This window comes from Castor canadensis, chromosome 2 (assembly GCF_047511655.1).
Source record: "Castor canadensis chromosome 2, mCasCan1.hap1v2, whole genome shotgun sequence".
Lineage (NCBI taxonomy): Eukaryota > Metazoa > Chordata > Mammalia > Rodentia > Castoridae > Castor > Castor canadensis.
Window position 1 is genome coordinate 23290531 of NC_133387.1, and position 14115 is coordinate 23304645.

Sequence of the window (14115 nt, forward strand, 5' to 3'; positions counted from 1 at the left end):
AAAACACACACTAAAGGACATATGTAAAATTCCATGTTACTATAAAGCTGTATTCATAAAAAACAAGACCCAAATTTCTTTAAAATATTTGAAAAAGTTAAAAGTTTTGCAGACAAATTTTAATTCTAGTTCAAAAAGATCAATTCTTTATTTCATTGTACTAATGCTTGTAAATAACATTAAAAATTATTCTTTTAACTACTGAGTAAAGTTAGTAAGTAGGAAGTCGTAAGAGCACATCACTACACACTACCTGAAGCAGCAATAAAATCAGACATGCAGTTGTCCAGATTGGCATTCAGGTACTAACAATTTAGGAATTGCTAGGTTAATGGAAAGAGTCTCAATTAGCACACAATTCACTTACAGTTGTATTTTTTTTTTCTGTCATTGCTACAATAACCATTTATTTCTAATGAAAAGTTTTGATCTTCTGCTGAAGAACTGCATTCCACTACTTCTTTTCCTATAAAGATGTACATGAAAAAATAATAATGCAATGTACAGAATATTCTTACTGAGTGGAACAGCATGCAGTGTCCTATCCGAGACTGGATGTCCTCAGGCCCAGCATTACAGGAGTCCTCTCGAAGAAGTTTCCAGGTTTGACACTGACAGTTGAAGGCAAACAACCCACTGAATTGTGGTTCACTGGCTCTGCTGTCATCTACACTGCCATTACACGTCAAAATTCTACCACCAAATGTGTAGATCATATGTTTTTCTGAGTCCATACACATCTATCAGAACAAGACAAAAGATTGAATAGTTTTAGTTGTTCCTGTTATGTGTACCAAAATGAAAACAATGTATGCAGTTTTACAATCTCAAAACAGGTGAACTTTGTCCTTAATGACACTAAATACCACCTCCTGATTAATATATAGATACTGTGATACTATCCAGTGTCTGGCAGAGATTCAGGATAGATTTCTAATTACCTCTTTGTCCCAGTGAAAGTAAAACATGTTGGTTTAAGAAACTTTGTTTTCTTGACACTGTATAATTTTTACTAAGATCAACCATGTGTTGATTTATACCTAAGACTGAATCCTGACCATACTGTGTGACTAAATAGTGATCATACCCTCCTTCTCATCTTCCTTATAAAAATTCCCTTCTTTCTACTCTAGGAAAACATCCTACTAGTAAAGCTACTGGTTTAACAGGAGATCAAACAGGCAAACAGGAGTGACACAGCCAAATTCGTCCCTGATTTATTTTACAGAACTCTTCAAATTTTGATCTTACAAGACAGTAACAATAATCAGGCATCTGCAACAATCTGGCCCCAGAATGACTTCTATAGTGTAAAGAATTTTGCTTCTTTTTAATATACTGTAAATTTAATTTTCTTTTAATTAAGCTATTCAATTCATGTTTAAAAGCCAATCTTGATTCTTACATTCTTTCAATTCAAGATTATAGCCACAAAACGTGAGAAAACAGCCATTTGTCATAAGATAGTAAGACTCATATTCTGTTTCAAAGAATGTATGTCTGAGTTGGGAATCAGATATTGAACCCAAATGACATTTATATTTAAAGAATAAAACTGTGTACACAAAACATCTATTCTTTGCTAAAATACAACTACTGGCTGATTTATGTTCAATTCTCTCCTACTAAGTTGCTTCCCTCATCTATTTTTGTATTTTTAATAAAAAACTACTTCAGTAATTTTAAAGTTTTTTTTTAAACTATTATAAAAAGAACATTCTGGTATTTCCCAATCATTACTTATGTGAGAATCAACTGAAGTTAGGTCTTTTCTGTCAAAGGAGTTAATGTCTAACTATCATTGTGAAGATGTCAGCTAACCTCCCTGAATTGCTGCCTACATGCTTTGTGAAACGTTGCTTGACCTTGCAAGGTTCTTGCAGTCAAACAAAGAGCTGTTTACCGTCAGATATCCTAATCTCAAACTGCTTGCTTAAAGATGAATATTGCCCAAAAGAATTTTCTTGTTCTCCCTGCTTCAAGGTTCCCCTCACCCCACATGCCTCCTTTTCTAAGTAATCAATCCCAAAGATTGTGAACCAAAACCAATCCATCAAGGTAAGGGGCAAAGAGATAAAAACTAAGCTGACTCCCACTCAGTGCATTCTGCCGATCAGGCTATGGTCTGTGGCTGCACTCTTCTGTAGAGAGGTAAAACTTTTCTTTTTGTCTTGCTGAGTGACTCCCATGTATTTCTTTGATCACTGTTTGGGAACGGCATTTCTAACACCACTGAAAAGATCCTCATTTGCTATTTCCCAGGTTTCTCAAAACTCCCATAAAGTAAGATGGAAATCTACTACATTCCAAAAATGGTTGAAAAACCAGGATGCCGAAGTTTTCGTGTCCCTGGCATTCCACAGAAAGCATTTCCACTCTTTAATGATATGCTTAAACACAACTGATACACTGCTGAAGAACACTCAGCTACTTCGCCTCTGCCTAGTGTGCCACTGACGCTGGGTTGCCTTACTGTGTCCTAAGTGCTTAAGGCTCAAATCTCTCCAAATACCTGGGAATCATGCAGAAAATCCTGAGGGACCAACATTAAGTGAATCTATCCCCATTTTCATAACTTCACAGATTCAACATCAGCCAATCCTGTTACCAAGTCTCTATACTTCATATGGCTACAAAGAAGTGTCTTTTTCCTTCTAGGGACACTTATCCTCATTTGTTAGCAGAGCTACAGTACAAACATCATTATGTGGGTAGCTCTCATAGCATAGGAGTCCAAACCAATTCAAGAAAAGAGTAAAATATATTAGCATGGCAATTCCTTGCCATATCTTAACAAACAGGACACACAGAAATAATTTTATTTATTCAACTTCTTATCCCTGAGCTTGGTTCTTCCTCAAACAAGATATGTAATTTCCATGTTTTAATCCCTCCAGAAAACTTTACACTAACAGTTTATGGCTTGCTCTTCATTTTTTAAATCACTATTACTTTTGTTTTGTAGTTTTTAAGTCTCTGAAAAATGTTTATGAAACTTAATGATTTTGCTATAAAGTCTTCTAAGTATCCAGTGTTGCCCACTAACTCCAAAATGCCTCATGTCAATCTGATTCCTGCTTATCTACAGGAGCAACTAGCTTTCTCTCTGTGGCCTATTCAGAATTTTCTCTTAATCCTTGTTTCTGAAGTTTCATTAAGGAACTATTTTGGTAGAGGGTTTTTTGTTTTGTTCTGTTTTCCTTCTACTCTTCCATCCTGATCTGTACTTGGTGGTTACTTTTAATCTGAAAACTATTTTTCTCCCTTGATTAGTTTTTGCTTCCATTCTTTTTGTTTGTTCTAATTGGAGGTAACTGGGTTTGAACTCAAGACCTCATGCTTGCAAGGCAGGTGTTCTACCACTTGAGCCATGCCCCAGCTCTTCTCTGGTAGTGTTGGTAGGGGGTGGGTAAAGTCTCACATTTTTGCCTACAGCTGGCCTTGGACAGTGATCCTCCTTACCTCTGTCTCCCATATAGCCAGGATTACAGAAATGAACTACCACACCTGACTTACTTGTTGGAATTCTTGCTTTTTACCTGGACTGGCCTCGAACTGTGATGCTCCCCATCTCCGCCATCCAAGTAGTGTGGCCCTGCCTCCATTTCTTTTAGGAACTCCTGTTTGATAGATATCGCAACTACTGGAAATTTAGGACCTTTTTTGTTTCTTACATAATTTCAGATCACTAGCGTACTCAGAGGTATATGCATCCTTTTTAAAAAATCAATTTACTGAGTTTTAAAATCACTATCAAATCTTCAATTTATAATTTTAGACATTTCTCCTTTTCATGAACGCAAAATCCCTTTAGAACTACAGGTATCATTTCAACTTGTCTTAAAACTTTCTTCCATTTATTCTATCTATTTTTCTGTAAACACTACTTTGTTCAGTTCAGTGTGACTGCCTCATTAGTTATGTCCAAATAACTATTTTTTTTCAGTCTAGTCCTCTTTGCATCTGAAAATTCTCAACCCATATGCTCACTGCCTATACTGTTGCCTGCCCTAAGAGATAGTGTGGGAAGGAGTAAGACATGATGCTTTGAAGGATTTTGCAGCTTTCCAGTGATCCTTGGGGTACTGCTTTCTCTCTCCAGCCCTAGGCTCTATCTTTAGACAATTACCACTGCTACATGCTAGTTAAACTAGAGAATGGCCTGCTCTTTGGTCACCAACTGATAATTTGATGTTTGCTTCAGCTGTATAAACTTTGAGACTCAAGTCATTTCCTAGTCTTTGATGTAATCTTTTTAAAGGCTCTGGTTTCTTCTGGTTGAATCTGATGCTATTTGTTTTCTAAAATTCCCCTCAATTTTTGAGGTGCCCAGAGGGCAATCTTTGTTTTTCAACACCATTGCTATGTATTCCCTTGTCATTTCAGAGGATGTTGGTAAGGAGAACATTAAAGTATATGTTTAGTCTGTCAATGACCCAGTTTGGCACAGGGGAATGCCAATAAGCTAAAATCTTCCATTTTTAGGTTGAAGTTTTGTCTGTTCCTTCCTGGCTAGCTCACATTGTATTTTCTAGTAAAAAGTGTTTATACTTGAAGAGCAGTTTGGCTAGATATAAAGTCCTTGTCTTGAGTTTCCTAGATGTTGCTCTACTGTCGCTTGATACTTGCTGTGGTTTTAGTATGATCAGTGTTCCCCCAAGTTCTACCTGGTAAAGGCTTACTCCGCAGGCTGGCATTATTGGGAGGTATTATGGACCTTTAGGTGGAAGGGCCTTATAAAAGATCACTAGGTCACTAGAGGTGTGACCCCAGTAAACTCAGCCTGTCCTCTATCTTTTCCTTCATGGCTTATGTGTAAGCCATGAAGTGCTGTCCTTGCCAGAGGCCCAAAGCAATGGCAGCATCTGATCTTGAATGGGAACATCCACAACCATAAGTCAAAATAAACCTTTTCTCCAGTGTATTCCCTGCTCTTTCCTGCAAAAGCGTCAAAGCTTCAGGTCTTATACTAAGGTCCTTAATCCACTTTGAGTTGATACTTGTACAGAAAGACATGGATCTAGTTTCAGTGTTCTGCATGCAGGTATCCAATTTTCACAGCAATACTTGTTGAAGAGGCTCTTTTTTCCATCGTATGTCTTGGGTGCCTTTGTCAAAAATGAGGTTCATGTGCATATATTCATATCTGAGTCTTCTTTTCTGTTCCACTGGTCTTCATATCTACTTTTGTGCCAGTACCATGCTGTTTTTATTGCTATGGCTCTGTAGTATAATTTGAAGTTGGGTATTGTGATAACTCCAGTGTTGCTCTTTTTGCTCAGTGTTGCCTTGGCTATCCATGGTCTTTAGTGCTTCCAGATGAACTTTAGGGTTGATTTTTGAAACTCTGTGACAAATGTCACTGGAATTTTGATGGGGATTGCACTGAACATGTAGATTGCTTTTGTTAATATAGCCATTTTCACAATATTGATTCTGCCAATCCCTGAGCATGGGAGATCTTTCTATCTTCAGTAGTCTTCTTTGATTTCTTTCTTTAATGGTTTATAGGTTTCATAAATAGAACTCAAATGGTTCAGGCAACTAAGAGAAAGGAATGACAAATGGGACTACATGAAATTAAAAAGCTTCTGCACAACAAAAGAAATGGTTTTTAAATAAGCAAAACTGTCTTTTTTTTTTTTCCTTTTATAATTAGAAAACAGAGGGTCAGAACAGGTCCCGCCTTGGGGGGAATGGTACCAGTGGGAGCAGGGAGAAGGTGGGGAAAGGAAATGGGAGGGTGAAAATAGTGCAAATACTGTGTACACACGTATGTAAATGAACAAATGATACCTGTTGTAACTATTCCAAGAATGGGGGGAGGGGAGAATAAAGAAGAATGGTAGAGGGGATGAATTCAAGTATGATATATTTGATATATTGTGAAAACTTTTGTAAATGTACCCCCACCCAGCACAATAAAAAATAAATCTCAAAAAAAAAAAAAAAGTGACAAGTGGAAAAAAAAAAATAAAACCTTTTCTCTTTCTAAGTTAACTGCCTCAGGTAATTAATTTACTATCATGATAGAAAGCTAATATAACACTGAATGTAGACATAGAGAAACCTGATACCAGTCTCATTTTAGTTCTCTTATGGATGACTTCATCATTTTGTCTAGTAGCTAAAAACAGTCTATCTATTAAATTTGATGTTACAAATACATGTCTTAAGAGACAGATATCAAGCTCTCTTTTCCATGAAAATAGCACACACATTACCTATGTGGAGTAGTCTTTCTTCTGTAAAGTTTGCTTGAATTTTACTTATACATATTTGTTCTATTCTACTGTTTTCGTTTTCTTCTTTAGGGTTGCCAATTACTTGTATTCTGATTCTCCTTTGCCAATCTTCTCTGCAATTCTCCGGCAAATACCTTTCATTTCTTTATTTCTGTTTCATACTATTCTTATGATACATGGTATTTACCTTTTCTTCTTTCTGTTCCTTGTTATATAGTCTTCATTTTTGCAAATGATACTATGTTTTTCTCCAATTTCTTTTCTATGTTTCACCTGTTCCTACATTTGGCTATCTCATTTACATCTGTGAATTTATGGTTTACCGTATTCTTCAGTCTCAAGCTTCATTAAGTCATTTAATTCTTATGAGATTAGTAAAATATAATTTTCTTGTGCTTTTATGTGACAGTCTTACTGTTATTTTTCTTTTCATTATTTTCTTTAAGGTACATATCTAACAATTTTGTGTTTGATGCTATTTTTACTTTTTTATATTTAAGCAAGGTGATGTTTCTCAGACCAAATAACTTTCAGAGGGTTCCTGTATAAGGGGGAATGGTCTTGCTCAAGGACTACTTCCTCTGGTGCTACTGAATTGAATGATTCCTTCAAAATATGATGCTTCTGTGAAGCCACGCCTTCTCTGACTCTATGAGCCTCAGTTGGTAGGAAAGGGCTTCTATCTTAAGCTGTGAGTTCCTCCAATTGCTATGGTTATTACAAAAGGAGCCACTGTCTCCCCTCTTCACCTCCTACCCCTACCACTACCCCTTCACCTTTAGAAAACAGTGTTTCCTGATATCTACCACCCCTGGGCATTTCTGACACTTTCTGTATCTCAAATCACTGACTACCAGTGGCTGCTGTACTCCTGACACTCCCCACTGTGATGTTCCACTGCTAGGCTGTCTTCATTTCCAGTTCTCTCCCCATCACACAGTGTGGGCTTCAACACATTTTGGGTATTTCAGTTGTTTTTGATTAAACTTACAAGGAACTGAGAATTGTGAGTTTTCTTTGGCTCCTAGTTTTGCTGAATATCTGCTTTGCATGTGTGTTTTTAAAAATCTTTTTGATTCTCATTGTTCCTAAAAAAATCATACAAAACAACAATGTAGAAAACCTGAAAACTAAGTTCCCACTATGTTCATCAGCAATCTGGAAGTTTAAATTTTACTTTTTTTTTCCATGTTAAAATTAAGGGAATGTAATAGAGGGGGTAAGCTTGTTCAAAATACACTGTATGCATATATGGAATTTTCACATTGAACCCTCTTGTACCATTAATGAATCCTAACCAAAAATAAATAAATAAAAAAGGAAAGTGACAAAAAAAAAAGGCAAAATAACTTTTAAGCATATCTTCATGTCTCTAGCTTTCTCACATTCTTCTCAAATTTGATCATTAAGTATTATATCCTAAGGCATCATGAACACCATAAATTATTTTCTGAAGTGTCATGAACACCACAGCTAGTAAGTTCTAATGTAGATTTGGATGAAATAAAATAGGAAAACAGTGGCTTATACAGATTGTGCTACTTACCCTATAGCATACAGCTAGTTGTTTTTAGTTGAAGTAAGACTGAAATCCTGGGTTTTCTTTTCATCCCCAGTATTCTGCTATACCAACTAATCAGCTGAAAGTCACATACAAGAACTCTACATGTGCTATAGTCAGATAATCCCTAAGCTATTCATTTTTCAACTTATAAAAATAAAGACACTGGCATCTTTTGTAAAAAGAAACATATAAATTGTTATATATATCAATATTACAAATTGTTATAAACATGTAACAATTTGAAGCCAGGCCTGATGGCTTAAGTCTGAATCCTAGCTACTAGGGGAAGGAGGAGAATGGGGAGGATGACAGTTCAAGGCCAACCTAGACAAAAAATTCACAAGACCCCATGTCAACCAACTACAGGGGATTCCTCCCTGACCAGTGAATAAAGCAAAACCCTATCTCAAAAATAACCCAGAGAAAAAGGGTTGGCAGAGTGGCTCAAGTGGTAGAGCACCTGTCTAGTAAGCTCGAGGCCCTGAGTTCAAACCCCAGTACCACCAACAAAGGAAAAAACAAAACAACAACAAAAAAGAAATATATAATTTGGGATCATGAGGATAACAGTCCCATAACAATGTTATCTGCTGATGTTCTGTTTTTAAAATATCAGAACCAGTCTAACTTCTTGGAGTTCTCATTTTCTATGTGAACAATGCTGAGGATTATCAGGAAGGACATGCACACCTTTACATACAGAGCTCAGTTATTAGAGCCAGGAGAAGTTCTAAATTCAATCCAGGGAGTACTTTGGAAACTAGTGTTTTTGATTTTCCAACTACCACTTACTTGATAGGCAAACTCACTCTTCTTTTCCTTACCATTCTCCTACAGCAATCATATATTAACATAAATATGGTAAGACAGTTTTAAAACAAATAATTAACAAAAATCTGTAAATCAATAAATAAAGACAGGTTTTAACTCCTACATAAGATTTAGACTTACACTGGACTTTATCATGATTCTAGCATTACCTCCACAATACTATCACCAATACAGTGTTAGAGATCTTTTAAAGTCTTTTTCTCCCCCATACAGTAAGAAAAAAAAAAAAACTGCAAATGGGATGAGCCAAGTTAAAAGGTAGTTACTGTTTTATTTGACCTATGCTGAACTGATATGGAATAAGTCCTGAAAACCAGATAGCAGACAATGACATCTATGGTGCTGATGATGACAGCTATATCCATAGTAAGGTTAAAGTGGCTGATAATATTACCATGTACAGTCTTCATGTCTATGGCATAATGATATGACTTTCACTGGTGGCAAGTTTTAAAATTAATCTAATGTATGTCAAATTCATACCCAAGTGTGTAACAAGTTTCTGATTACAAACAAACTAAAAATGTTTCAATCTTATTAGAAGAAAAGCTCTATATTTCAAACTCTCAAAGTCATTATGAAGTGATTTAAATTTCTTCCAGGAAAGTAGAATAAAAAATATTAAAAAGGCAAGTTGTTACCATTATGATTTCCTGCACCAAGAAAGGAGAAAAAAACTTAAAGAATAACTTTACACCTGTAAAATGATTATTTCTATGACCATCACAGGCATCTGCAATGCAGTCACTGTTAAACAGCTCGGAAGAACATCTAAATTAAGCTCCACAGGCAATGATTACTGAGCACTAATTAACTCCACCATGTATTTAGCTATGCATCACACCTGATGATCAAACACCAATTTGGGCCCGCCATCAGCAGCAGTATCTTCGCTGAGTAACATCCATGTGTTTGTGTCAATGTCATAACGATAGAAGTCACTTTTCAGAGATTTGCTGTTCCTCACAGAGGAATCCAAATAACGTCCCAATGTGTAGATTTGCCTCCGTTGAATATCAATGCACATTTTGTGACATGATCTGGCACTGGGACCATTCTGTAGAGAGAGAAAAAGAGTAGGAATTTAATAGAACATAGAGCAGAAAATAAAATTAAAGATCCTTTTTTGTTACTTTTCATTAAAAGGTTTGCTCAAAACTTCATATGAAGTCAACTAATGTAGATCCAACACTACACTTAAATCTCTAAACAAGAGTAAAAACAGTAAGAGACACTGTTTTTACTCTAGCAATGTTTAAAGTCTGCCAAGAAAGATGAGATGCACTATTCTGTACCTTACAGCACTTGCTTAAATATCCATATGGCTTCTATTTATACACTGCATTGCATTTTAGTCATCTGTGTGCATAACTCAATTCCCTGTTACATGTCAAATCTATTTAAACACGTTTAGTCTTTAAAAACATTTTTGTACTTCTCATAATAAAGCATCAAATAGGTACTTCAAGAATATTTACAATCAGTGAATTTCAAAATTGGGAAAAAAGTTAATAAAATCTGCAGTTTAATTTTTCCCTTTTAAAGATGAAGAAAAAGCAAGGTATGGTGGTCACACCTGTAATCCCAGTTACTAGAGAAACTGAGGCAGGAGGATCGAGTTTCAGATCAGTCTGGGCTACATAGCAAGACTTTCCTCAAACAAAAACAAAAACATAAATATGAAGAAATATAAGCATAGGTAGGAAATGTATCATCCTAAAAGCTAGTAAGACAGTGACAGAAGCAGGAAAATCCAAGTCACTGACATCTTCATCCATCCTTTATATTACATAAAACTGAATCATCAATACAGCAGTGTTAAATACATAGGGAGCAATAACGGAAACAGTATATGATAAACAAAAGCTACTTAGTTTGAGACCACCTGTAAGACAGGACTGAAGAAAAGGATAAAAAAATCCAGAAACACAAACAAAAACAGTACTATATAGCCAAAGAGTTCATGGGATGGGAGGAGAAGGAAGAATTTTAATTGGACAGGGCTTGATTAGAAAAAAGGTAGAAGAGGTCTACCATTTAACCAATGTTAAATACTTGCTAAGTTCTGTGAATGTCATTTCATTTAATTCTTACAACAACACGGTAAGGAAATTATTACTACTTCACCGAGTAATTTGTCCCCAGTTAAATTAGGAACATAGCCAACCTAAGCCCCACCAACTACTAAAACTATGTTCTTTTAACTTCTGCAAGTAGGTTTTACCAAAAGCTAAGAAAAACAAAGCAAAAACACACTTGTTAATACAATGTATGTGGGTTATGACTGAGATGAAGAGTTCCTACTAGGGAAATCACAGAATTCAAGTACAGGAAGTAGGAAGCCTGATGAATTCCTGGGAGAGAAAACAGTGTAATTTGTAGGCAATACTTTAAGTTCCTAAAAGCAAGATAGAACATTAAAAAGTTGTACTATAAGAAAAGTAATGCAGCGGGGCACTGGTGGATCACACCTGTAATCCTAGTTATTCAGGAGGCAGAGATCAGGAGGATAGAGGTTCAAAGCCAGCCTGGACAAGTAGTCTGTGAGATCCATATCTCGAAAAAACCCATCACAAAAAAAAGAGTTGGTGAGTGGCTCAAGTGGTAGAATCCCTGCCCAGCAAGCATAAGACCCTGAGTTCAAACCACAGTGCTGCCAAAAAAAAAAAAAAGCTGCCAAAAAAAAAAAAAAGAAGAAAGAAAGGAAAATTAACTTGATTAAATGAAGGAATATTAAGCAGGAAGTGACAGCTTGACAATTAAGTGTTACTAATTCAGGCTTTTTTTGGTGGTGGTGGTGGTGGGGCTGATTACTGAATCCAGGGCCTGTGCCTGCTAACCAAGTGCTCTACCACTGTACTACATCCTCAGCCCTACTGCTGGTAATTCAGATATTAAGTTGACCTGAATACATGTTTTAGCATTCATTCAAATCACTATATCTATTTTTAAATATTTTTGTCAAGATTTCAGCAGCTAATGTGGAAATTGAAAGAGATTTCCTCAATAATTAAAAAAAAAGACAATAACATAACAAATATATGACATATTTCCTAGAGTATGAAATTTGACATTTTAAATAGGAGATAACACAACTTCTTGTTTTGGCTAAATTAGTATAAGCACTATTAGAATGATAAATAACACTCTAAGCAAGAAGAAAAAAAGAAAAGAAATAGAAACTGATAGAACAGTAAACATTAAAAATGCAGAAAATTAAGAAATTAACCACTAAGCAAAATTTTTTTAAGGGAGAGAAATGAAAGTAGAACTATCACTACAGACTCCGGAAATTACAAAGAAAATAACGTTGTATTATGAAAAACAGGTACAATTTGACAACAGTTAAATGTGTAGGTAAAATTTTGACAAGTCAAATATGTAGATAAGATGGATAGACATAGTCCTTGAAAAAACATAACTTACCAAAATGACATGAAATGAAAGAGAAAAATGTGAAGTCCTTATATCTATAGAAAATTGTATTCATAATTTAAAATCTTCCTATAAAAAAACTCTAGGCTCAGATGTCTATACTGGTAAATTTTATCAGACACTCTTGCTTTGGCAAGAGAAATTCTATCAACCTGAGGCAGAGTTTTCCAGAAAACAGAGGAAGAAGGAAAGCCCCATTTTCAAATTTATCTTCTATTCCATTTCTAACTTAATTTTCTGAGGACAACATGATGCTGAAACCAAATTAACAACATCAGGAACAAATGGGCAAGGGAGGCAGGAGAAGGAAGCAGGAGTAATTTATAGATGGCGCACAGCCTCATGAGCATGGGCACAAATGAATCTTACAAATAGTACTAACAGAATGCATCAACACATGAACAAGATATTTCATAACTAAAAGGGGTTTATTTTATATCTAAAATCAATATATATTTATGATAAAAACTCAGAACAAAATAGGAATAGAAAGGAACTGCTTCAATCTGTAAAGGATATAAGAAAATTTGAAATCTAATTTGTCCTTTAATGATGACATATGGAATATTCTCGTATTAAGATCTGAAGAAGACATGATGTCTATTCTCACCATTTCTATTTAACCTTGCTCTGGAAGTCCACATCAGTGAAATAAAGAAAGCATTAAAAAATAAGATAACAAAAAGTTGAAATAGAAAAAAGACCAGAGGGGAAAAAGAAAACTGTGTATTCATGTCTGATACTACTGTTACATATTACCAGCTGACAAATGGAGAATAAAAAACTTAAATTCCAGTTCTAATACACACAACAAACAAAATACATTGGAATCAACTTCATTAAATTAGCCAAGAACTTTAACCTAAAATTCCAAATGCTGAGAGATCACAGAGACAAAATGAACGGAGAGCAACACCATTTTAATGGGTTAGAAGACCCATTATCATTAAGATATAAATTCTCTTCAAATTAGTTTACAGATTCACCTCACCATATTCCCAATCATAATCCCAACAGTTTAGAAACTAACAATACAAAGGACCTAGAAGGGTCAAGATACTTTTGAAAGAGTCAAGGTAAAGAGGTCCTACTCGAACTGACATTATGAGCTACTACAAAGCTACAGCAGTCAAAGGAGTGTCATATGGGTACAAGAGACCAATATAAGGAAACAGAATAGAGTATAAAAGAAGAGACATATATGATCATCTGATTTCTGACCAAGGTACCAAAGCAAATCTTTGGGGAAAGAAGGTAGACAGCAACATTGCTGACAGGATTACAGAATGCTACAATCACTTTGGGAAAAGCCTTAATGGTTTCATGAATGAATGCTAAAAGAGCAAAAGTTTAATGAGTGACAGGAAATTTTCATATTCTTAAAGTGTCTCCCCACAAATTTCTTATTAACTATAAAGTGGAAAAATCCAGTGGGCACCTTCTTAGCTAAGTGATCAAAGATAACTACAGAGAAACTGAAGTAATATGTCTCTCAATACAATATACAGAGAGGAAGAGTCACTATCATTCCCTGTGTCATGCCTGATAAACGTGCATTACCTAAATTCAATCTTAAGGAAATACCAGATAAACCCAGCTGAAGAACATTCTACAAAAGAAGTGCCCTCTACTCCTCAAAAATATTTAGGCAAAAAAAAAAAAAAAAAAAAAAGAAAGAAATGAAGAAAGGGGTAAAAAAAGAAGCAACTAAAACACAATGCATGACCATGGACTAAATCCTGGGTAGGGGTTAGGGAAACAGAGTACACAATGGGTGCCTGTCACGGGCATGCTGGGCATTACTGGGTAACAGTCTGTGTATGCACAGGACTGTGGATTTGATCACAGCAGCAGTTCCTGGTGCAGACTGGACTCTCCAAGACACTTCAGGGAGTCTACAAGGCCAAAGTTATTCTCATAACAGCATTCGGATACAAATTTTTCTCTGCACTCTCATTCTCTATGAATGTATGAGAAATTTTTCAGAGGCTACATGATTTGCTGATATAGCAGACGTTAAAGGGATTTCTGAAACTATGA

The 14115-nt window shown here is 35.5% G+C and overlaps 1 protein-coding gene across 7 annotated transcripts in view; it reads right to left on the bottom strand.

The window, feature by feature from the left end:
* Mkln1 (muskelin 1) overlaps positions 1–14115 on the bottom strand; it is a 288685-nt gene that overhangs the window by 40224 nt on the left and 234346 nt on the right. For all 7 annotated transcript variants that reach the window (XM_074062868.1, XM_020183812.2, XM_020183811.2 and 4 more), the window contains 2 exons: positions 9485–9697; positions 519–740 (listed from right to left, as the gene is read on the bottom strand). In XM_074062868.1, the coding sequence (XP_073918969.1) occupies positions 519–740; positions 9485–9697 (435 nt within the window). The remainder of the gene's footprint in view (positions 1–518; positions 741–9484; positions 9698–14115) is intronic.